The following is a 25,911-nucleotide window of genomic DNA, read 5'->3' as shown; positions in this document are numbered from 1 at the left end:
TGTCTCCTAAGGTCAGAGCTATTTCACAAAGAGAATTATGGAAAACACATTATCTTTAACTGTGCTTTTTCCAGTCCGACTCACAGGAACTAAATATGGCTGTGGAGCGGGAGGCTGTGGTGCCTGCACGGTGATGATATCACGATGTAACCCCATTACCAAGAGGATAAGGTACCTTGCTGCAAAGTCCAGATATGGTTGAAATTTTGTAGCTTTGAACTTTGTTTTTCTTCTTCCTTTGGTAAATATGCATTGAGCACCTACTATGTGACAGGAACTGTGATAGGCATTGGGGATACACTGATGGGCATCAAATCATTCCGGTTCCAGCAAAAATGTTACATTCTCAGCCCTCCCTGATCACCTTCTCCATAGCAGTGCCCCATCTCACCTCGGCAACTCCCTACTCCCTTCGCCTATATTAAGGTATTCATAGCACTTCTCACCATATGTTTGTGTATGTATGTATTGTCTATGTACCTATGTATTGTCTATCTTCCTCAACTAGAATATATACTCTACAAAGGCAGGGATTTTATCTGTCTTGTTCACCAATGAATCCTAGTGCCTGGTACTCCACCTGGCACACAGTAGGCACTCAATAAATATTTACATTTATTTAATAAATGAAAAATATTCTTCCAGTCTTTCTTTTGTGTGTATACTTAAGGAAGCATACTGCCTATACAGCTCAGAAACCTCTATTTTTTGCTGAACTTCTCATAAGTATCTTTTCAAAATAATAAATATAATTTTAATGGCTGTATATGTTCTGTTGTTTGGGTGTATCAAAACCAACCCTCAAATAGTGATCACTTAGATTATTTTTTGGTTTTCACTATTATAAGGAGAGTGAGCATTCATGCGTATATATATGTTTATATTTATGTTTCTGATGATTTCCTTATGATAGATCCATGGAGGTGGAATTAGAGGATAAAAGAGTGAGTGCATCTTTAAGTTTTTATGCCTTCCAGCAAAATGTCTCTCAGAAGAGCTCTATCAGTTTACATTCTTTTCAGCAGTATGTGAATTCCATTTTCCCAAACCTTTGCTAATAATGCACATTACAATTTTTTTAACCTTTGTCATTTTCTTTGATAAAAATGATTTTTCATTGCTTAATTTGAATCTCTCTTGATTCCTTTTGAGGTTGAACGTTCATTTCATGTATTTATTGGCCATCTGTAATTTTGTTTGGTAAATGAGAACATTTTAGGAGTCGTTTTGAGTTAGACATTTTCTAGCAGTAGGTTTGTGGGATTGAGGAGTTCTGTATCCACACCCTATTTCTTCTTCTGAGGCACAATATCAATTTAACTCTATTGCCCAACTAACCCCTTGCCCAGCATCTGCTTGGAGGATGAAATATGCTCTAGGTGATTGTCACATGTGGCTGGAGAGGAGAATGTCAGCCCCTCAATCAAGAAAAAAAAACAATGTTAGTGGAAACTGTTCTTTAGTTAGAATTAGGAGGCCTAATTTGAATCCTATCTGACACTCCAGCTGTGATCCTGAGCAACTCACTCTGACCCTCAGAGTCTTATTCTGTAAAATGGCCATGAACTAAGGACAAAATGTATATGCAAAGCCTAGGACATTATACAAAACCTGCCATGTTGGAGGTGCTCCTTTCCCACTGGATACAATGTAGTTTGTGCTTCTCTTTTTCATTCTGAAGACATTATTCAGCCAACGCCTGTCTGATTCCCATCTGTTCTCTGTATGGTGCTGCCGTCACCACAGTGGAAGGCATAGGAAGCACCAAGACCAGGATTCATCCTGTTCAGGTGAGGATGCACCTCTTCTTCACAGGGTTTCTGTGCTTCGAAAACCATTAATGACATGATGAGCTCTTGAAATGAATACAGTAGATCAATGAGCCCTGCTGCTTGGTCACAGGCAACAGATGACACCAAGCTGGGGGCCAGGAGTGAAACCTGGGACATGTGACTGACTTCTTAGAAAAATACTTTTGAAAGACTAGAGAGCTTTCTCTTTAAAAAAAAAAAAAATCTTGACATCACTAGCGTTGTTTTCTGTATTCTAATTAGATGGGACCTGTCCATTTTACATTTTCCAAACTTATAAAGAAATGAGAGCCAAGTGCATTGGGGGATATAATCTTAATATTTTTTTTCTATAAAGAGGAAAATAACATGATTTTAAAGCTGAGTGAAAATCTCAGCTACCAAAAAGATTTGTTAAATTTAGGGCTTGTTCGGAAGATATATAATAGGAGTTGTTAATGAATTTTGAAGCTTTTCTCCTAAGGAGGCACCTTGTTAGAACTTTGCCTCAATGAAAGGGCACCTCAGACTCCTGACTCTTTCAATTATGTATACATTGCCCAGAAAAATGCTGCTGCTACTTGTTTTTATCTAAGTTAATGAGTACCACTTAAGAGGAGAGGGTGGAAGAGGAAAAAGATAGGGGCAACAGAGAAAATGGCCAAAGTTTAAATTCTGTGTGCTTGAAGGAATCTTGGGTTCTGTTTATTTTCTATGAAACCTGTTTACCTAGAAGGAGCAGATTCTGCCTGGGTATGCTTGTGAGACACGGCTGTTCGGAGGCATGAAGACACCTTTTCATTTAGTACCTGCCGCCCATCTCCTGGCTGCAGTGTAGACAGATGACGGCTTCTGAAACGGGGTTGGCACCTTTGAAATTAGACTCCAAAGAGAACAGGCTGGGGGCTGGGGGGAGATTTGGAAGAGAAATCAAGGCAATGTTTCCTTCTTGATTGTTGTTTGGATTAAAGATGGCACTTTGTAAAAGAGTCCCTGTGTGCTGAAGTGTTAGGGCAATAGGGGCAGATAAAGGCACTTGGGAAATAAAAGGGTTTTTTCCCCTCAACTTGAATATAATTCAGTTCATTTCTTTGAAGGACTTCCTTTATCTCGGTGATTCCCATTCTGGACTACAGATTGAAACACCTGGGAATCTTTAAAAAATACGTGTCTGTGCCCCACCACCAGAGATTCTCAGTCAAATGGTCTGGGGTACTGCTTGGACCTTGGAAATTTTAAAGCTCCCCTGGTGATTCTGAAAGCTGAGAACCTTCAGTGAAGCTCAAAAGCTGTTGAGGACCAGTCATCACGGCCACCCCAGCCCAAGAAAGGGAGGCACCAAGGCTGAGAAGGATTTTCCAGGGCTTCTTCTCCAACTTTAATGTGCATGTGAACCGCCCAGGGATCTAGTTAGAATGCAGGTTCTGATTCATTAGGTCTCGGGTCAGGCCCAAGATTCTGCCTTTCAACCTTTCTGTGCTTCCAGGAGAGGATTGCCAAGTGTCATGGCACGCAGTGTGGCTTCTGCACCCCTGGGATGGTGATGTCCATCTACACGCTGCTGAGGAACCATCCAGAGCCCACCCTGAGTCAGTTAACTGATGCTCTTGGTGGTAGGTTATATGTGTGTGTGCTTTAATTTTTAAATGATGTTGATAATGATAGCTAACATTAGCCATTTATCAGGTGCCACACACTGCATTAAGTGCTATATAAACATTACCTCATTTACTCTTTATGATAACTTTATAAGGTAGGCATTATTATTATCCCCCATTTCATAGATGGAGAAACTGAGGTTTAAAGAGAGTAATTTACTAAAAATTATGCCACCAATAAGTGGAGGAGTTAGTTTGTTCAAATCAGGATTCAAACACGATCCACACATTGCACTTGGCTGATATATTTCTCAAGTCTCTCTTAATCTATAAGAGTCGTCTCCCTTTTTTATTGTTTGCTTATTTTAATAATAATTACAAAGCCAGTTTATTCATTTACCCTTGGAAACGGTCCAGTTATCTCCACATGCTGCTCTCTCCTATTGGGTGGGTGCTCTCAGCGCAATATGAAGTTATCAGAAGGCTCATGATGAATACAACATGAAATCAAAGAGACTGACGTCTTCTGGTGATACTTATTTCAAAGAACTGCCTTTATCTGGAGCTAGTTTATCAAGTTCAGGAGCTCAGTGTGTGTGGGGGGGGGGGGATGGGGGGGAGCATTGGAGGAGGCCTTCATTAACAAGACTCTGAACAATTCTAAAGAATAAGAGCCTCCCAAATCCTATTTCTGGTGAAATTCTCCATGGCTCTACTTGTCTGCTGTCTCCTAGGGACCTTATTTCTCTGCCGTGTTACATGGGCCTAAAGCTCATGTGTTCAGCTCCTCTGTGAAAGTGTTCCAGGGAAGACAGGACTAAACAGAAGTAGAAAGGGGAGGTGCATAAGACACAAACTGTCTTCTGCCTTATTTCCCTTAAGTCTTATTATGCATTTGATTTCGTGGCCGTTTGTGATGTGAACAAGTGACAAGGGGTTCTCAAATTTTCGGGTGCTTAAGACTTACATAGGAGTTTGTAAAGAATGAAGATTCCTGGGACCCAACCCCAGACAGCTGGCTTCAGTGGCTTTGTGTTTTAAATAGATGCCAGGTTTGGGGGTTGGAGGAGAACATGGGATATGGACCACTGTGGAGGAGCACTGGCCTAATGATTTACTGTAAATAAACTGTGTGCCCAATTGCTTCCAGAGTTTAAAAATTATCTTTGCTGCTATATAATGCCTTTGATCTTTCTATCAACTGCAGCTTAGCTCTTTTTTTTAAATATCAAAAAGAAATGACGTACAATGTAGCTTTATTTACATTGTCTTTTACTGCATATGGAAAATAAATTTTTTTATTGAAGTATAGTTGATTTACAATATTGTGTTAGTTTCAGGTGTACAGCATAGTAATTCAGTATTTTTGCAGATTATATTCCATTATAGGTTATTACAAGATAATGGGTAAAATTCCCTGTGTTATACAGTAAATCCTTGTTGTTTATTTTATATATAATAGTTTGTATCTGTTAATCCCATACTTCTAATTTACCTTTCCTCTTCCTTCTCCCCTATGATAACCACAAGTTTGTTTTCTATGTCTGTGAGTCTGTCTCTGTTTTGTATATTTGTATTATTTTTTTAATTCCACATATTACAGTATTTGTCTTTGACTTATTTCACTTAGCCTAATATTCTCTGGGTCCATCCACATTGCTGCAAATGGCAGTATTTTATTCTCTTTTTATGGCTCAGTAACATTCCATTATATGTATATATACCACATCTTCTTAACCCAGTCATCTGTTGATGGGCATTTGGGTTGTGAAGCTTAGCTCTTGAATGTGCCTATAGACCAAGAGTTCTTGGCTTGCAATCATTGTGTTCTCTGAGCACCTGTCACAAGCAGAGGATATAAAAACTGTTTACAGAGAGAAAGTACAAATAGCTGATTTGTTAGATTACCTCAAGACTATCAACCAAGTATCCCAAGTAGCTGACAAAAAAAAAATCCGACTTTGTGGATTTGGGGACCAAAATGTGAAACAGGGCTTCCTTCTTGGATGGGGTCCTTATTTCCAGCATGCATCTGGCAGACGGTGCCTCTCTCTAGGTTCCTTGATTAACAGAGTTGGGTTTTTCCCCTTCAGGTAACTTGTGCCGTTGCACTGGATACAGGCCCATAATCGATGCATGCAAGACTTTCTGTAAAGTGAGTAGAAAGGAACACGTTTTTGAGTATATTTTTTCCTCAATGAAACAAAATGGTGCGAGTTGGCAGGTGTGATTAGGAGAATAGCCCATTGTCACTAATGCAGGGCTACTTCTTATCTCAAGGTCCGTAATTGCTGTTTGTTACTTGATCTTGAGCAGGGCGCCTACCCTGGTTCATTGAGCTTGCCCTGTAGCCACACAGGCAGCACCTGAGCACTTCAACATTGGCTGTGGGTCATTGTTCCAAGGGGTCTTAACTGACCTGCTTGTCTGGGTTGGGTACCCTGCCCCGCTGCTCCTGCACCCCTGTCACAGCGCTGGGCACACGGTGGTGTAATTGCCCATTCGCTCTTCCGTCTCTTTACCAGAATGTGGTCTGCTTGACGCAGAGGCTGAGTCACTGTGCACCAACGGAATTAGGCACTCAATCGATGCTTGTTGAATGAATAGATGAACAAACAATGTTGAAATGAGGGACATAAGATGGCCCTTTGGAATTTAAATGATGAAAGCAGTGTATCATAAGAACAGAGTGATAATAATAATACTTGTTAATATTTCTTTATTAGTAAATTATTAATAATAAATTAATAAATTATTTCTTGTTAATGAAATATTAAATCAACCATTGTTAATATTTATTGCCATGTGCCAGACTTTGTTATAAGATCTTTACAGCCTGATGACTATAGTAATAATACTGTGTTGTGTACTTGAAATTTGTGAAGAGAGTAGACCTTAAGTGTTCTCACCACACACACACACACACACACACACACACACACAAATGGTAACTGTGAGGTGATGGATGTGTTAATTAACTTGGTTGTGGTCATCATTTCACAAAGTATACGCATGTCAAATAGTCACATTGTACACTTTAAATATACCCAATTTTATTTGTTAATTATATCTCAATAAAGCCGGAAAAATATTTAGTAGAATCAACAATAAATTCTTGGTTATTTGTTTTCTTCACCCACTAGGTTTCTGGCTGCTATCAAAGTAAAGAAAATGGGGTTTGCTGTTTGGATCAAGGAATAAATGGATTACCAGAGTTTGAGGAAGGAAATGAGGTCAGTGAAATGTAAATTTTTTATAAGATTTTCTCAGGACATGAGTAGAGACCAACTTACCTTTAGGAAGATTAAATGGCTGTGTAAGGTAGCTAATTTGAGGTGTGCAGCATGTCCCCTCCCCCATTCTCACCCCATGTCTATCAAAAAAAAAAAAATTCTAACCTAACAACTTCATCCCTCACTCCTGATGTTACTCTCGGTCACATACAACTACCTATAAGAGGGAGAACACATTGATCTCTTATTGTCTCTTAGTTTAAAAAAAGCCTTCTTCAAGTCTTTTTTCTAGTGGAGATGTTAGGGAAATGGAAGGGCAGGGAGTGGTAAGAGAGGTGGCAATTCAGGGGAGTGTTCTGGCTCTCAGTTGTGTCTCACGCTGCTGCCTCCTGTGCTCCCCCCAGACTCCAAGGAGCATGTGCAGGGGCTGAGGGCTTTGGACGCCCACCAGCATCTGCACTGAGATGCTGGTGACCTGGTCTGTGTTAGAGCCCTTGGCTTAGAGCCCAGGTACCATGGCTGACCAGTGGGGTTTTTTGTCTGTCTGTCTCTTCTGTGCCTATCTTCATCTGACCTTATTCCACAAAAGGATTTAAAGTAGGGAGAATTGCCTGATGACAATAACTTCTGGTACTTTCTCTTTTTAAGACAAATCTAAAACTCTTCTCAGAAGAGGAGTTTCTGCCATTGGATCCAACTCAGGAATTGATATTTCCTCCTGAGCTAATGGTAAGTAAGACAAAGTTGAGCTCATCCTAGAGGAATTCACGGTGAAATGCCAGGAAGGATATTTGCTTATGGATCCTCTCGAAAGCTGATTGGCGAATAGGTAATATCCACCTGCCATTCTCAGTCCAAGGTCTAAAGAGTATGGGACCAGGGCAGAGATGGGGGAATGAGGGTGGAGTCACCACCAGGGGACAGTTGAACGTAAGAAGCAGCAGATGGTATGTATTAAAAAATGTCCTGAAAAGACATCACAGCATCTGTAGATTTAGACATGTTTTCTATTTCCGGTTTTGCTGAGTTTTATTCTTCCATTAAATGTTTTGACGAAATTAAGCATGTAAAATATTTTTAAGCATAGAAATGGATTCTTTTGAGATATAAAAGCACCAAAGGGAGATGTATTGGAATAGTCTCCAGAAGGAGTAAAATATTGTCATATTTTATCTTGTACTCTGATTCCTAGTAAAGCTCTACTTTTAGGTGACTTTTATTTTATTTTGTTTTGTTTTTTCCAATGATGATTTTTTTTTTTAATATTTATTTATTTGGCTGAGCTGGGTCTTACTTGCAGTGCATGGTCTCCTTAGTTGTGGCATACGAACTCTTACTTGTGGCATGTGGGATCTAGTTCCCTGACCAGGGATCGAACCTGGACCCCCTGCATTGGGAGCGCCAAGTCTTATCCACTGCGCCACCAGGGAAGTCCCACTATTATTTTATTTTTTAAAAAGATCTCTATCTCCTGTCTCTGTTCCCATAAAGACAGAGAAGAAACAGGTGGAAATATTATCATGAGATGATCTTGAATCTTTACTGCTTTTTCAATAGACAATGGCTGAGAAACAACCTCAAAGGACCAGGATTTTTGGTGGTGATAGAATGACATGGATTTCTCCAGTGACCCTGAAGGAACTTCTAGAAGCCAAAGTCAAGTATCCCCAGGCCCCGGTTGTCGTGGGGAACACCTCTGTGGGTATGTAGATCCCCAGGGACTTCTTATGAGGAAACTGAGGAAAAGGGCTTTGGGGAGGAGAAAACCTCATATATGCATGTTCTCAGAAAAAGCAGTCTGAAATAACATTTTAAATCATTTATACTTGACTTCTCTTGAGCACTGCTCAAGAGGCTTTTACAATTTCCATCACATCAGTGAATTCCTGTTGCCCTAACCGGAGCAGTGCACAGAGCTGTACCCAAGAGGCCTGCTCCATGACAAATTAGCAGCAGCAGCTCCAGTGACAGCTGTCCTGTCTTTCCATGTAGAGACTGATCTGGGGCTTGTATTTGAAATTGCTGTTTCCTCTCTCAGTGGTGTCTCAATGGCCATAATAGGTTTTCTTAAACTGCAGGGACAGGCTCTTTCTATGGTGTCCATTGTAAACTCAGTTTGACTGCGTACTTCTTTGAGGAGTCTCCTAGAGTCTTCCCAAGGAGAATTTTGAGTATGCCACACGTGGTCTTGGACGTGTCTGCCAAGTTTTAAGGCTGACGAGTCCAAAGAGTTCCCCAAGTTCAGTGAAAATCCACCCGTCCATTCTCTGTGCGTGCGATTTGGCAATGAACAGACCAATAGATATGTAATTTTTTATATATTTTATATATTTATATATTTAAAGACATCAGTTTTATATATTTATATAAAATATATTTTATATATTTAAAGACATCAGTTTTATATATTTAAGGACATCAGTTTTAATCACAATTTCAAAATCTAAAAGGCAGTTAGCCCCCCTTCATCTCAGTCTGCTTATTTTTTTTTCCTAATCCTTCAGGGCCTGACATGAAATTTAAAGGCATCTTTCACCCAGTTATAATTTCTCCTGATAGAATTGAAGAACTGAGTGTTGTAAACTATACAGATAATGGTGAGTTCTTAAGGTCCCTATTTTCTTAGTTGAAATGCATTAATCAGCTTATTTGCTTTGATCAGCAGACAAGCAAAAAAAGTCTTATTCATAATTAGAATATACAGAGAGACTCCCTTGTAAGGTGATAACTGGAGGAGGCTCAGGGAAGAATTCTCTATGATTATACGAGATACTAATTGTCTGAAGAGTCGGGTTTTCACTGAAGAACTTTTATGTCTGCTGTATGAGGGAAATGTAACAGCTCTTCAGTGAAGGGTACTGTGCTAAGTGCTGGGTAGAAGATAAAGATGAGAGTCTTTGCTCTCCAGAAGCACAGTAGTAACCAAACAAGTTTACGTATGAAGCAGCTTACAAACTGGCTTTTCCATTTCAATAAAGGAAACTGATTTAATAACAATGATGAGAAGCAATGAAATGTGGGTTTGGAGGCTGGCTCTGGAGTCCAATTCCTGACCATGTCATATATTAGCTGAAAAACTGAGTCAAGTTACTTAACTGAATCTCAGTGTGTGGGGGGCTATTAATACTTCAAAGCTTTGTTAGAATTCAAGAAGATTCTGTGAAGCATTCAGCATAGTGCTTGACCCAGTGAGTATTCAGAAAGTTTAGCCTCCATGACCTCCATCACTCTCAACCCTGCCTCTGTCACCAGCACCATCACCTCCTTCACCATCATCATTAACACCTCCATTACCAACCACTATTCCCACCGTCACCACCATGACCACCAGTACGCAGGGTAGCGTGTATCTAGCATAAAGATCCCATATCTGTAGTCTAAAATCTAATGGACATTTCCAGGTCAGCAATGATCACATTGCGTTATCTACAAATGATTTCATTTCAGGACTGACCTTAGGTGCTGCCCTCAGCCTGGCTCAGGTGAAGGACGTCCTGGCTAATGGGATCCTGAAGCTCCCGGAGAAGACACAGATGTACCATGCCCTCTTGAAGCATCTGGGAACTCTGGCTGGATCCCAGATCAGGAACATGGCTGTATGTATCTGACGACTGTAACACCTAGTATGTGTCCCATGAATGACTGTCCCTGATAAATCATGACATTTTCATTCTTTTGGAACAGACAAAAAGAATAGTTTTCCAAAGTCTTGCTTGATTCTTATTTTACCACTTGTGTCTTTATAATTACATAAGTGGAGTGAAAATAACCCATTATTTTAAAAAGTCTTTAGGGGGCCACATAGTGAGCAGGCATCCAGATTCGGATCTGAACCCCCTCCTCGCCGTGGGCAACTGTACCCTCAACTTGCTATCAAAAGGTAAGTGACAGCTCCTTCTTAGGGACTATTAAACCCTGTTCCTCCTACCCTTTTGCCTCTCTAGGGATGCAGGAAGTCCAGTTTTGAAAATTACTATCCTTTATAATAATAATTCCTCTGCCTTTCTGGATGCTTGGAAAGTTGGTCAGTCTGGCCCTAAATGCACACACACCCAATGTCTTCATCTCTTTCTTTCTGAGGACTTGTGCGAGATGTTGTCCCATACTGGTCACCTGACATCGACCAGTGTTGGCTAGTGTCCCGGTGTGATCTGAGTAGTGGAGAGAACTCTAGGCTATTGACAACGATTGGGCCCCTTTGTCAAAGACTTTCTCCAGGTGGTACAGGAGTGTGTGAGACCCACGTCATGCTATGTGCTCATGCTGTCATTGATGGAAGCCTGCGGACCTTTTTCTATTGAACAGTGGTTGGGCTTCATTCTATATTTATTTACTTGAGTTTTGTTTTTTGAAACTAAGTCCAGGACTTTTCAGTTATTTCTTTTATTTTAACTTTGTCGACAATTATTAGGAAGTTTTCATTGATCCTCTATACATCCGTTGTTTTTTTTTTCATTTAGAAATATGTACTAACTTTCTGTTACCTACATTGTTAAATGCCTACTCTTCATGTCGTCTAAACCACAAAATTATCTTAAGGAAGAAGGTGTACATTCAGTTATCAATTTAAGTAACATCCTTTAAAAAAATCATTTATTGAGAAATAGGTTTTGTGATGTAAATATGAACATCAAAAGCTTCTTAGTTTTATCCCAAAGTCCTATTTCATTATAGCTTTAAATAGTTCCTCCCCCCAATATACTGATTAAAGAACAGAAATTCTTTTGGTGCTGAGAAAAGATATAAACAAATAAGACTGCATCCCACTAGTATAAAATTCATTAAAGGCAATTTATTTATTCACTACTGTATCAAGTAGGGTTCTTGGTTATAAATAAATGTTTGTTGAATGACTTTATTAGAATATCAAAAGGGATATTAATGTCCTCTCCCTTCTTACAAAGCTCAAAATGAATCATGCTGTTCAGAAAGAGTGCTAAGGTCCGACTCTACCTGACCTCTGGTCTACTCTGCTAGATACTTTTATTTATAATCAAGCATGGAAGCCAAAAAAAAAACAGGTGGGCCCTAGTTGGGAAGAAACATTGCAAGATGCCATTTCATGGTGAAAGATTTTTAAACATAGGAAGAGCACTTTTTTCCTCAAACAATAAATTTCCTGTGATATTTGGTAGAATTATTTCCCAAGTTTTGGGAGTTTGATTGTTTAATGGAACAGATTCCAGGGAAAGTGTCATTTCTTTCCACAGAAGGAAAACGACAGATTCCTTTAAATGAGCAGTTTCTCAGAAAGTGCCCCAGTGCTGACCTTAAGCCTGAAGAAATCTTGATCTCAGTGAACATCCCTTATTTGAGGAAGGTGAGGATGTCCTTTCAATTTCTTGGTTTTACTTGTGAGTGCACAGCTTGTTAATTCCCACATAGGGTGGGTTAAGAAAAGGTGTTGAGTGTTTGCAGTGGAGAATATGAGGATTTGTGAATAGTTAGGTTTCACTTGTGTTATATACCCGCATCATTGCTAGAATCTGGAGACCTTTGACTCTACCCTCCTCCCCAACCCTGCCCGCCACCTCTCTCTCACTCTCTGTGTCTCTTTCTCCCTCCCCACCTTCCCCCCACCCAAACCAGCCTCTAAAGTTACTTTCTTACAGATTTTTAAAAATACTTTGTCCCATGAGGCTTTTTCCTAAATAAGACTTAAAACTATACTTCTCCTTATATCTTGAGGTTTTGAAGAGGCTATAAATTTGCAATAGAACTTAATGGTAAGAAGAAGGGCTTTGGAGTCAGACTCAAGAGTGAATCCTAGTTTTAGACCTACTTTGACCCTGAGCTCATTACTGAATCACTCCTAATTACAGATGCCTCATCTGTAAATGCGAATAATCAAGCTTGCCTTGGAGGGTGTATGAATTTGCTAGGGCTGCCATAATAAAGAACCACAGCCTGGGTGGTTAACTACACTCTTACTTGTGGAGGCTGGAAGTGTGATATCCAGGTGCTGCAGGGTTGGTTTTCCCTTGGCTTTTCTCCTTGGCTTTTAGATAACTATCTTCTCCCTGTGTCTCCGTGTGCTTTCCCTCTGTTTGTGTCCGTGTCCAAATTTCCTCTTCTTGTGAGGACACCACCATGCTGCATCATCGCCCACCCTGATTATCTCATTTTAACTTAATCACCTCTTTAAAGACCCTATCTCCTGATACAGTCACATCCTGAGGTACTGGGAGTTAGGACTTCAACTTATCAATTTTGAGGGGGACACAATTTGGCCCATAACAGAGAGTGTGGCAAGGGTCAAATGAGGCAACATAAACAAACCGCCTTGTGCACAGTTGTCCCTCAGTGTGCTTTTATAGGTGCCACTTCACTTTTGCTTTCAGTGGGAGTTTGTGTCAGCCTTCCGACAAGCCCAGCGGCAACAGAACGCGCTAGCGATAGTCAATTCGGGAATGAGAGTTTTTTTTGGAGGAGGAGATGGCATCATTAGAGAGTTATCCATTGCATATGGAGGCGTTGGTCCAACCACCATCTGTGCAAAGAATTCCTGCCAGAAACTCATTGGAAGGTATGGATTCATGTCCTTAGTCTCCAAGTAATAGAGCAGCTCCTTCTGTGGTGTCATGTAATTACAAGAAGAAAAATGCTTACTATTTTCTGTTTAATGACATGGAATTCCAATAAGATCTCATGATTATTCCCATGTGTCTTAGTGAATTCTGAAGTGGACACCATATAGTGTGTGTGTGTGTGTGTGTGTGTGTGTGTGAACCCATCTCCCAATAGTATATAGATACAGTAAGCAAAATGAGTAAATCTGCATTCTTTATCATAAGAGAATAATTTACCTTTATGAAAGATAGATTATGGGAGTTTGTTTTATAATAACTTGCTAAATGCACATGCATACCTAACTTTTTTATTTCTATACGTAATACTAGTCGCCAGTATTTCTTGAGCATTTACTAGGTACCAGTTAACATTTCAGAAGTAATAGACTAACAGTTAAAACCACGATCTTGATTGAACCACACTGCCTGCGTCCAAATCTCAGTTCAACTCTTATAAATTGTGTGATCTCTTTCAGCTTGCTTAATCTTACAGTACCTCAGTTTCCTTATCAGTCAGGGAGATAATCACACCTCATAGGACAGTTGAGAGGATTAAATGAATGGATACAGATAAGGTACGTAAAACAGAACCTGGCATGCAGTAAATGTTCTAGTGATCTAGGGAGCAGTTATTCCTGGGCTGAGGACTTAACATGAGTTGTCATTTCTTTCTCACGACCATTCCAGGAGGTGTGTTCTACCATTACTGCCCTTTTAGAGATGATGAACTGGTGGGCCCAGGCCAGACACCTTGAGAGTGGTGGTCTGTGATTTGAACTTGGGTTGCCTGACTCTGGAGTTTGTACTGTTTTTCTGCTGCATTAAACTGTTGCTATTTGTCTTACGAGCTCACTGAGCCTGTGAGGTAGTGAGTCCTGTTGGGCTAGGAGTCTTCTCTTTTGACGCCCACAGGTGCTGGGATGAAGAGATGCTGGACACAGCTTGCAGGCTGATTCTGGATGAAGTCTCCCTCCCAGGCTCAGCCCCAGGTGGGAGGGTGGAGTTCAGGAGGACTCTCATCATCAGCTTCCTCTTCAAGTTCTACCTGGAAGTGTCACAGATTTTGAAGAGGATGGTAAGTGGAACTGACCATGCATTACCTTTCCCAGTCTTGGGGGCTCTGGGGATACACAAAGTGGCGGCAACAACTCCTTGCCAAATAGCTGTGGAACAGAATAGAAAAAACAACCCAAATCCGAGACTCACGGGCTTGCTGGGCGTATGGCAGGCCGTCTGTTGATGGAGTGAGTGTTTGGGGAAGAATGGCAAGTAGAACACAGAGTTGTGCGGGATTTGGTTTAATACCACTCAGTTATTTTGTTTCTGACCTGTTGTATATCTCCATTGTGTTCAGAAACTTGTTAATGATTTGAATATATTTTCCCTTAGGAAAGCGTTTCTTCCACCTGTCGAGGTTTACCTTTGTACGTTTGGCTTTCTTCTCTGGGTTCATCTTTGTTTTCTCTCACTTGTAAGATGGCAATGGCAGCCACTCCACAAGGTTATTGAGAAATGGGTCATCATAGGAAAAAGCTTCATATGGTCCCTAATGCTTCAGAGAACCATGGTGAAGACTGTCTACTGGTAGTCATAATCACAGTAGTAAGCATCTGGGCATTCTTTCACCTGGCCTCCCTTATGACAAACAATTAGAGTTACAAGACTGTTGGCAAGGGAGGATACAACTGAAAAAAGTTTGGAATAAATCTGCTAGACCCAAAGGGAACTTCAGCCATATTGGTTCATTAATCCCAAGCTACAATCAGCAGACCAAATTAGACTAGAAGCCAAGAACATTCCTCATGTGGTATAGAAATTAGTATGATCACTTTTTTTTTTAATAAAATTATTTATTTTTGGCTGTGTTGGGTCTTCGTTGCTGCATGCGGGCTTTCTCTAGTTGTGGTGAGTGGGAGCTACTCTTCGCTGCAGTGCGTGGGCTTCTCACTGTGGAGGCTTCTCTTGTTGCGGAGCACAGGCTCTCGGCACGTGGGCTTCAGTAGTTGTGGCATGCAGGCTCAGTAGCTGTGGCTTGCGGGCTTTAAAGCACAGGCTCAGTAGTTGTGGCACACGGGCTTAGTTGCTCCGTGGCATATGGGATCTGCCCAGACCAGGGCTCGAACCCGTGTCCCCCTGCATTGGCAGGCAGATTCTTAACCACTGCACCACCGGGGAAGCCCTAGTATGATCACTTTAAATTAGAGGCAGAGTTCTCTCTTATCATTGTTTCTGACGGTATCTTCTTATTATATATGAGAACTAAGAACCAGAACACTTGTATCAAAGTTTTTAGAATAGAAGCTTGAAATCATATATAAGTGACATGTTGTCACTAGGTAATCAAAAGAGAAAAAGCAATAAAGCCAACTATACACTCCTCCAATTAATAGCAAACTAATACAATTTATTGGATGAATCAAATGATATAAATTACAGCTTCCATCTTATAGTCTTTTACCTTCTATTCAATTTCCTCTATTAATATTCCTCTGCTATTAAAAATAATAGCCTTTGTTGGCTTTAATTTTCTGTTAAAACTTTTAAATTGTAAAAAATAACCATTAGGTGCACTGTTTGAAGTCTTGCCTAAGGACCAAATTGACCCACTTTTCCTCAGCTCTAGGAGGTGTTCCTCCTGGGGCCCCAGAATGCTTACTGCTGTGAGGTTGTGGCAGAGGTGCAGCCGCCGCAGTTTCTCTTCTTCCTGATTGGCCAGGTGGTACAAAGCAGAGCTTGATGCTCATTTGCAATGGTGTACCTTGGCTCTGACTTTTTCCTGGTTTAACTACTCTCTTCCTTTCCAGTCATTTACTTAGCTTCTACTTTCCTGTTTTATTGGTTTGTAAGTCCTCAAATCATTTAGGAAGGCATGTGAAAGTATCATAAGAAACATAAAGATATTGGGAGTCAGTAATCTACTGTTTTCATGTGGCTGTTCATAATATGTGGTCATATGTGTGGACCTTCCAGAGTGTGTGTCCTGGAGGTCAGGGAGAACCCTGCTTCTACTTCCAGGATTCTGAATTAGGGAAGTACTTAACAAATTTAGACTTCATAGTAGAGTTGCTTGCTAAGAGCCATGTTAGCCTCCCTCCCAAGACCATTCTGGCATATTTTAAATATCTACAGTGGTTCTACTTTTCAGGACCCGGTTCACTATCCTAGCCTTACAGACAAGTACGAGAGTGCTTTAGAAGAGCTTCATTCCAGACATCCCTGGAGAACATTAAAGTACCAGGTTAGTGGCTTTTTTCTTCTTTTTAATTCAGAGGTCCTGGGCTAAAGCTTCTTCACTTATCTCTCAGTGATTGTCAAGATGTATTAGCCCGAGCTCGCCTTCTGGTGAACCCACAGCCTTCTTTACTGTTAATTAAATTTCAAAATCAATGCAGTGTTGTGATTAAAAATAAAGCTAGCAGTGGTAATTTTTTTAAATGTCTGTTTTCAACTTGAGGACTGTGTGTTTTGTTCTGTGGCCTTGTACCACTGACATGAACAAGCTGCCTAGTTTGCCATGTGCTCTTGCCCTTGGCATTGTGGAAGTCAGGACACAACCAAAGGCAGAGCTGCTGATTTATTTTGTTTGGATGTGGAGATACTCTGCTCCCCCAGTCCCCATTCTCCAAGTGTTTTCTCTGTGAGTTAGAGTTTTAGAGTTGAATCAAACGTAAGTTCTAAGAGCTAATTTCAAGGTCTCCTAATGAAAGCTGCCTATTGGAACACAAGTCCTCATGACTTTCAAACAGAATTTTCAGCTACAACATCATAAGAGTATCGCCTGAAGTTCTCCTATTGGTAAACTAGATAAGATTCAGTGCTTCTCCTTGAAATTGTTATCAAGAAACTTTACCTTGAGAGTTTTATTAAGTCAAGAGCATGAAAAGGCTTTTTAAAGATGCTTTTTAAATAGATTCAGTTCATTGGATCTATTGTTGAATTTAGTTATAAAAGCTTACAGTATGTCGTAACAAACAGTTCCCTGTTGGTATATATCTCTTCAGTTTTTAGGTTCAGTATATTCAAAATTCAAATATGCCAAACTCCATTGAAAGTGTTGAAAGTGATCATTTTGAAAGTCAAAAATAGCTTCCCTCTTCCCCGGTGTAAAATACGACCACTGCAACGTTTGGCTCATTTATAAATACCCTAACACTGCCTTGACCATGGAATAAACTTCAACAACCACGGGGACAACAACAAATTAATGGGCTTTCAAGTCATCCAAAGAAAAGTGATAATCTTCACATAGTTTGTTATTATAGATTGCAAGATCAAGTTTTGGAAGTAGTGTATCTCTCACATATATGTTTTATTTTTGTTTTTCCTCTGGGTTTTCACACATACACACACACGCACAGGCGCACACACACACACACAAATACCCACATTGCTAGAGGAACTTCAGCAGTCATGACCAATATTTTTTTTCCCCCAAATCAGTTAATTTGCTTAAAAGCCTTTTGACAGAGATCACCAGTTAGAGGAGACAACATTCTTTCCTCCGTGGTGTCTTTAGCCATATAACAAACACAAGCAAGTAATCAAATACAACCTCTTTCATCAGTAGATTCATCACAACTGACTTTTTAAAAAAAATTTTATAGCTTCAGCTAAATTAATCAATTTTATATTTATAGATATATATATGAAAGATGTATTTTGGCATTTATCTTCAACCTTTTGGCAGGCAGGGCTCACAGCAAGGTTTCAAAACACTTTTTTCCCAAAGCAGTGATGCGTTTCAGTATTTATAGTAAAAAGTATTATGTCATAGAAAACTCCCAGAGCCTATGTAGAGACCTATGAATATGTTTCCTTAGTGTCTAAGCTTATGGATTACCTGGAATTTTGCTCTTCAGGATAGAAAAAATCTCTTTGGATTAAAAAAAAAAAGATGTGGGTGATTCTTCATTCAAATGTTGTTCAAATGGAGAACTCAACACAGCATTATAGGGCAGCACTTTGGGGGCATTTCACAGCGGAATCAGTCCCTACCATCTGAAACAAACCAGACCTGATACATGTTTTTCTTTGGATCACCACCTCAGCTTCTCAGAGAAGAGGGAGAAGAAGCCTGCTGAGAGCACTTGGCCGTGAGGATGGGGCTGGTGTGCACTGGGGCTGATTCAAATTCCTGTTCATATTGCCTGAACCCCAACATGGAAAATTTTCTCTCATTTCCCGCCTTCCCCTACATTTGTGGCCTAATGTCCACCTTTATTTAACGGTGCCTAGTCCAAGTTCTAAATTATTTTTCTTCATAATCTTCTGCTTTCTAGTTGATAAAGTCAGGATGAACACAACCACCACAAAACAAAACACAAAGACTTAGCCAACATTCCTTTTCTGGTGCATTGTCTGGTACTAACTACAGAATTGAAGTTTACATTTAAGTGAAGCAAATATGGGCTTTAAAACAATAAATATTTATCAGTAAGTATATATTTTACTGTAAAACAGTATATTTTATATGAAATAGGAATAAGTTCAGAGCATCCTACACATATGTCTTATGCCAAATTCATTTGAGAAATGACTCTACTTTCTACATATAACTGTCAGGGAAAATTTGGCTGATATCTTACTTGTTGTCATTTATAGTATAAAAACAATAGGGTTTTTTTCCTCATTTCTCTAATAACCAATAAAAATGCTGAACGCGTTTTCGGATTACATGTGCCACTCTCCTTTTCCCTCTGACAGATCAGAGGTTTCTCCAGGTTCCTGCCTAGAGAACCTCTGATCTATCTCAAGCTGAAGGTTTATTTTTTGAGTCCCTCAAGTAGGTTGGCAGTGACTGACAACCATTCTTCCCGGATCTCGTGAGCAGCAGAGGGGCTTGGGGAGGTGTCTTTTTACAGATACCTTTATGTAAAGTTCCCATCATAACCATGCTGGCTTTCCTCCATTCATGGTATTTGGTAAATGGAATCCAAATGTTCAGAAAAGCAAAACGCCTGCATGAGAAGAAAACATGACAGTTGATCAGTGGGATCCCAGACAGCTAGGGTCTTTCCCTTCCATTCTGTGTAGCAAGAGCCTCAGAGCACTTTCGTTGAACCAAGGGAAGCTCTGACTCTGGAAAATCTGCAGCTATGTTTGACATGAGCTACCACTCTAGATGGAATCAAACAGCTGATGTATTGTCCATATGTAACAAGTAGGCTTTCTCAAACTGCACATTCTGGGAACCAAATACAAATGTATTTACTTTTTAAAAATTTCTCAGATGCCTTACATGATGCTGAGCTGGAAACAGGTCAGCTTCTATGGCTTCTTTTCCTCTCAGTAGAGGTGCTGACCAGCATGTGTTCTGTTGGTGCCTTTTCTTTTCTTTTTTTTTTTTTTTTTGCGGTACGCGGGCCTCTCATCGCCGTGACCTCTCCCGTTGCGGAGCACAGGCTCCGGACGCGCAGGCTCAGCGGCCATGGCTCACGGGCCCAGCCGCTCCGCGGCATGTGGGATCTTCCCGGACCAGGGCACGAACCCGCGTCCCCTGCACCGGCAGGCGGACCCTCAACCACTGCGCCACCAGGGAAGCCCTGTTGTTGCCTTTTCTGTCTTCCCTCCTACTGTGTGATGTAGTGGAGTACTGTGAGCCTCATCTCAAAGAAAGAGCCCGTCTTTCACCCAGGCTCAGGGTGACGCCGTGAAAAGCGGTGTGGAGCAGCAGATGGGGTGGGAAAGGGAGCCTCCATAGCTTTTTCCGGGCCTTACCTTGGCCAACCCTCCTCCTGCCCGGGTCTTCCTGAGAAAGCCTAGGGGGTCTGGCCTCAGCTCTGGTGCCGGATGCAGTACTGACCCCGCGAGGTGTGGACGGGGCAGCTCGGCACTGCCTCGCAGGCGGCTCCTCCCGCAGAGCTCCAGGCCCCAGAGCTGCCTTCTTTGAGAGGAGCCTTTTGGGAGTGGCCGCTTGGCTGGCAACTTTCCTGGAATTCCCACCTCCCACAGTCCCATCACCGGACCCCTCGGCAGCCTCAGCCTTGCCCCTGGCCTCTGAGCGTGGTCTATACCATGTCTCTTAACCCTTCTTTCTTCATACCTCCAATTCTTCTCCCAACCAAGAAAGCTAACAACTCTCTGATTTTAAAATACTGGAGGAGATGTTATGTTTCTTAATTTCGACTTTGGTTAATGAAGCATATTTAAGGTATACCAGTGGCAAGACATTTTACTCCGTGGGTCTCTAAGAAAAAGTCATATTAGTGAATCATTCCTCAAAATGCAGCTTCCTTTGTCTTCATTCTTTGTCAGGATTGTCTGAGTTATGAGTCTTACCAATTATTTCTTAGACTTCCTCGCTCAAAGAAGAAAATAACAAAAGCTCTTGTGGTTGAATGCATGCACTCATTTTCTATAAACATGGTCATCAGGCTTTTCTGCAAAATAGTACATGTGCCATGCTTAGCTACAACAGTAAAATAATTTTGATAATAAAAATTAAAGAAATACATGAGCATTTGCAAGAGGACATCATTTTATATTGTCAGGAAGAAAGATTTATATTCATTTACTTACACAAATAGAATTTGCATTAGAGACGTTTGTGGTCTGTATCAAAATAGTGGGGAAAAAAATAAGAACAACATCATGGCTATACATCCCAGTTTGCCTACTGAATTATTGAAATAGGCTTACTGTCCTGGTGTTATTAATAGTGACGTCTTTATTTTCGAAAGTGTTCTGGTTTGGATGTAAATGATATAGCTCCCCTCTTATGAGAGATGTGCATAATATGATTATAAAAATGATATGTTGATTATTGATTAAACAGAATGCAGACCCAAAGCAGCTCCCTGAAGACCCAGTTGGCCATCCCATCATGCATCTGTCTGGTATTAAGCATGCCACAGGTGAAGCCATCTACTGTGATGACATGCCTGCAGTGGACCGGGAGCTGTTCTTGACTTTTGTAACAAGCTCAAGAGCTCACGCTAAGATTGTGTAAGTGATAAGGTTTTTACCCAGTAGACAGAAATGATTGCCTTTTTTGGCCAAGTCACATTAGTGAAAAGTAACGGTTTGAAGAGGGTAAGCTATTTGTTGGCAATGTCCAATGTATTAGATTTGAAGTGAAATGGGATCAAAGTGTAGGCTTCACCACAGTTTGTCCCTCCGTATAATAACTTCATTGTCCCAGGAATTTTTCCCGCATTGTCTGGCATAGAACTATTGGAGGGTTTTGGATGTATCTTCCCTCTCTCATATCTTATTCTCGGATTAAGCATGTTCTCTGTGGTCTGCAGGCTGCAGGGCCACCCTGAGTAGCCCTGTTCTGTGTGTTCTCATTTAGGTCTGTGGATCTGTCAGAAGCTCTCAGCCTGCCAGGTGTGGTGGACATCCTGACTGAGGAACATCTTCATGGCATCAACTCCTTCCGCCTTTTAACCGTACCTGAGAAACTTCTATCGACAGATGAGGTACTGCATTTTTGCTTTCTGTTTTAAAAGTAACTTCCTCAGTTTATGACACTTCGTATTTTCTTAAAAGATAACATTGAACTTGGCACATCATAAAGGATTCCAGTATTCTTTGAATGCTTATTATAAATCACTATATTCTAATAGTGAATTAGTTCAAAAATATTCATTTTCCACGTAAGTAAAGAAGTTGACTAGTTATATAAAAGATACTTGAGTGTTTTATATTTTCTAGTAGTAAGATCATGTGTTGCTTTCATACTTATGAAAGGATATATGAGAAGAGAATAATGACTTTTATTTTCTGATACTTTCCCTGAGAATCCCTTGCCATTGCCCCAGTCTCAGTCCAACGTCCAAGTTCAAGGGGTAGCTCCACCATGAAGTCCTTCCTTATCCTTTAATCCAGGAGTTCTCTCCCCCACCTCGGAACTCACTCCCTCTCGTTCATTCATATGCCATGTGTTCAACAGGCATCTTTTAAGTGAGCACCTACTGCTGTAGGTGAACAAGACCCCTGTGGTTCTTGCCCTTGCAGAACTTAAAGTCTGCAGGAGAAGGCAAAGTGGACCTTTATTGCACTTTCTATCTTATATTGAGCTTGTGTATCTATGTCTATGTCTTACCTATTTCTCCTACCTAGTAAAATGCCTTGAGTGAGGGCCCACGTCTGATTCATCGGCATATTCCATACACTGCTTCCTACAAAGAAGAGTCAATGAGCAGAGGAACAGTGATAGCATTGTTGCCATTTGAACGTTTCAGATGATTGAAACATTGACTACTGTATCTCAGGTTATCGGAAGATGCAGCAAGGGCAGTGTCCAGAAGGTTTCCTGCATAACTCCAGATTCTCAGTTCAGTGTTTACCCAAAAGAGCTTTATCATTTGCAAGAGTCCCTGCCTCTGGCACTCACTAGCAGACACAGTTGATAAAAATGAAAGTTTGGTGACTGAGAGTCTGATGTCAAGGTTGAACCTCCCCCAAGGCAGAGGACAATGAGAGCTATGGCCTTTGCGTGAATGTTAATTAACCAAGCGAAGCCCTCCTGGGCCCTGAGGTGTGTGCACGTTGATTCTGAGCATCTCAGGCGTGTGTCTGTGAACCAGGTCACAGGGCAAGACCCACGTCTGTGGAGAGCGGAGAACAGAGCTGTTGCGAATGATTGCCTCCGTTAGTTTCATTCCTTTTTTTTTAACATTTGTCCTTAGCACGCTATATCTTTAAAAAATCGTTTCATTGCAGAAATTTTAAACACACACAAAAGTAGAGACTAGTACAATGAATCCCCTTAGGCCCATCACCCAGCTCCAACCATTATTAACACTTGCCATTTTTGTTTCATGTGTCTCCCCACTGCCCCCGCCCACCCGTACCCAACACCCTTTTGTGTGTGTGTGCTGGATTTAACTTTTAACTACCATTTTTGTTTGGTGATAAAACTACTATATGTTCATTGTAGAAGAGACCTAATAATCTAATGTCGTTCTTAAAAATGAGTGATTATGTTTTGATTTGGATCACAGTAAAAGGTGGGAAAGAGAATCAAAGAGTCGTATGACTTCTTCCAGTCCTGACTGTTTTACCTCTCTGGAGCCTTAACCTTGTTTATCCCCATCCGCTTTCTACCCTGGTCCCTGGGTGACCTCCTTAGGCCGCCTACCTACCCCACCTGCTGGTGAACCGAAGAATGCTCCGGGCTCGCTCTTGGCTCCTGTAGTCACTTCTCTCCGTGACAACCCTGTGCTCCACCACAGTTCAGGGCAGACATGTGCTCACCAGCAGTGCTGCATTATCACTCTCTCCCTCCTTCCTCTCTGGGTGAGATGGTCTGGGTGAGATGGTCTGTGCTCCCGGTTTATGAAGGAGAGGCCACTTCTCAGAATGGCCCAGCTCGTGGTGTGGCAACCCCAGGTCAAACCACGGGACTGACTCTTCTGCTGTACATGAGGCAGCCTCAGACCTGTCCCTCTTCAGCCACCGCTGCCAATGATGCAGCGCAAAGACCTGCACTCTCCCAGTGCCCGAGGTCAGCAGGCCAACTCTGACAAATGTGCTTCCCTACCGAAGCCTTCGTTCACCACAGCACTGCGGTTAAGTCACATGTGAAGGGGTCATTGACTGTGTGTCTAGCTCTGTGATAGCAGGGAGGCGGGGAATGAACAAAAGGAGAGGCCCTGGTGCCTGCCCTCCTTGGGAACAGAGGTCTTTTCTGTGTTGTAGGTATTTTGCGTGGGTGAGCTTGTCTGTGCCGTGATTGCTGATTCCAAGGTTCAGGCAAAGCGAGCTGCACAGCGAGTGAAGATTGTCTACCGAGATTTGGAGCCACTGATCCTGACCATCGAGGTAATGAGTTCAAAGGTTGCGCCAGAAGAGTAGATTTCAGTGGCATATCACTTAACATGCTTTTGACTGCAGAAACAGGAAAGAAAATGCAACTCAAAGTGGCTTCCGAAAAACAGGGGCTTTGTTGGCCTCAAACTCTATCAGTGTTAGCAAGAAAGCTGATCTTCTGCCTCTCCTCCTTGCTGCCCATGGTACAGGCTTTATCTCCTGTGGTGACAGGTTGGCAGCCAGGAGCTTCCAGTTCACGTCCAATAAGCAAGAAAGGATGCCATTGTCCCAACATCCCACGAGTAGGTCACATCCCTCTCTGGATTCATGACTGGCAAGAACTGGTGGTTACTGCTGGCGGGGGGGTCAGATTTCTTTGCGGTTTATGGGCTGTATGGGGGAGTGATGGAGACCTAAACAGAAATCTGAGCACTATTTGGAAGGGGACAGGTGAAAAGAATGCTGGATGGGTAACCAACAATGTTCAGGACTCCATATACACCTTCACCCAGACTCTTTCAGGTACACAGTGAGAACCAACAAGATGCTCTATGAAGCATATATTGGAGACACTAGTTTTAGATCCTTTAATGCATATCTTAAGTAAGTATGAGAAATAGATCCTATGATGCCTACAGCTATTTTGGCAACTTAAACAAATTGGGGAACTGCATTTCCTATCCTGTTTTTTAAAAAGGATTTTGAAATTTCTAAAGGTTTTCAGACTCATCTCCCTAAAATGATATGAGTATTCTTCTGCATATATTTCACTGGTTCTTATAATTTACTAAATAATAAAAGCATGAAAGTTGGGAAAGCATCATGAATAGATAAGATTCAGCACATACAGACTCAGGGTAATCTCGGAATACAATATTATCTCCACAACATAATAAATAAATTGGGCTCTAGGTAACTAGCATGCTCTGAGGCAGAAAATAAGGAAATAAGTTGGCCAAGATTAGTGTCTCCAGGAGAACTTGGCCTTGGTTATGTTTCCTATCATGCTGCTTCATGCCAAGGAACATAGTGTTTGTTTCTGGACAATGTCCTCAGTGTTCTGAAATTAAAATAAAATCATGTCAAGGAGACAAAAACATAAAAGTTTAGTTGGAGTCAAAGAGTGACTATGCTTTCCAAATTTTCCTGGCCAGTTTCAAATTCAAACATTCTGTTCCCTTCTTAAACCCTTTTCATTCATATGTTGCCTGCTCTTCTTGCTTACTTTATACATTCCTTCCTCAACATTTTGTTTTAGAGTTAGGCTTACTTCTTAGTAAGAAATTATGTCCGTAATACTTTATCAAAAATCTTGTTTGTAATTCTTTGCCCAATTCCAGTAGCTAAATATCTTCCCTTCCCCCTCATCCCACTTTCCAGCCAAATAAAATTCCAAATAAGCAAATAGACACCACTCTCTTCCCACCCCTTCCCCCCCAACTTGGACCGGCACATCTCTAATTGTCTGCCAGAGAATCCCAGCATCAAATACCAAACTTTGACATCGTGGAAAAGAGCTACCTCTTTATACCTTTATATATGTTTATATCAGAGGTTAAACTCTCCAGGGTTAATCAACTAGATCAAGTAGATTTAATCAAACTGTATAGCAAGGAAGTATGTCCTGCTCCCTACACATTACAGTTCTTTTTATCACTTTGCTGACCAAGAAATATTCTGGAAATTAGCTCCAAGTTACTCAAAGAGCAAGCAGCAAGGGAAGTGGAAAAAAGATTAAACTTAAAAAAAAATTGGATTTATAAAACTTAATTTCTGTTTTGAACCTAGAATATCTGAGTCTTAGATTAATAAGAAAATCATATGAATTGATTCCATTAGGAAGTGTGTTATCAATCAAAATAGGATAAAAACAAATGGATCTCCAGCACTGTCACTACTGTTTAACCTAGCTTATGCTGTTTTGAATTTTTAATAGTTTGAGTGGGGAAATGCTATCAAAACTCTT

The 25,911-nt window shown here is 41.0% G+C and overlaps 1 protein-coding gene across 5 annotated transcripts in view; it reads left to right on the top strand.

Annotated features, from left to right (window-relative positions):
• LOC115852849 (aldehyde oxidase 1) overlaps positions 1-25,911 on the top strand; it is a 70,554-nt gene that overhangs the window by 9,145 nt on the left and 35,498 nt on the right. For 3 of the 5 annotated variants that reach the window (XM_030856090.2, XM_060302081.1, XM_060302083.1), the window contains exons 3-19: positions 75-171; positions 1,682-1,790; positions 3,277-3,403; positions 5,482-5,543; positions 6,532-6,621; positions 7,270-7,350; positions 8,179-8,323; positions 9,126-9,218; positions 10,069-10,217; positions 10,408-10,501; positions 11,832-11,941; positions 12,963-13,147; positions 14,103-14,265; positions 16,336-16,428; positions 20,965-21,134; positions 21,484-21,610; positions 23,835-23,957. In XM_030856090.2, the coding sequence (XP_030711950.1) occupies positions 75-171; positions 1,682-1,790; positions 3,277-3,403; positions 5,482-5,543; positions 6,532-6,621; positions 7,270-7,350; positions 8,179-8,323; positions 9,126-9,218; positions 10,069-10,217; positions 10,408-10,501; positions 11,832-11,941; positions 12,963-13,147; positions 14,103-14,265; positions 16,336-16,428; positions 20,965-21,134; positions 21,484-21,610; positions 23,835-23,957 (2,018 nt within the window). Of the gene's footprint in view, positions 1-74; positions 172-1,681; positions 1,791-3,273; positions 3,404-5,481; positions 5,544-6,531; positions 6,622-7,269; positions 7,351-8,178; positions 8,324-9,125; positions 9,219-10,068; positions 10,218-10,407; positions 10,502-11,831; positions 11,942-12,962; positions 13,148-14,102; positions 14,266-16,335; positions 16,429-20,964; positions 21,135-21,483; positions 21,611-23,834; positions 23,958-25,911 lie in introns of those variants that run through there. The other 2 variants (XM_060302080.2, XM_060302082.1) reach the window with 2 other exon arrangements.

This window comes from Globicephala melas, chromosome 7 (genome assembly GCF_963455315.2).
Source record: "Globicephala melas chromosome 7, mGloMel1.2, whole genome shotgun sequence".
Lineage (NCBI taxonomy): Eukaryota > Metazoa > Chordata > Mammalia > Artiodactyla > Delphinidae > Globicephala > Globicephala melas.
This window is presented reverse-complemented; position numbering and strand designations above follow the sequence as displayed.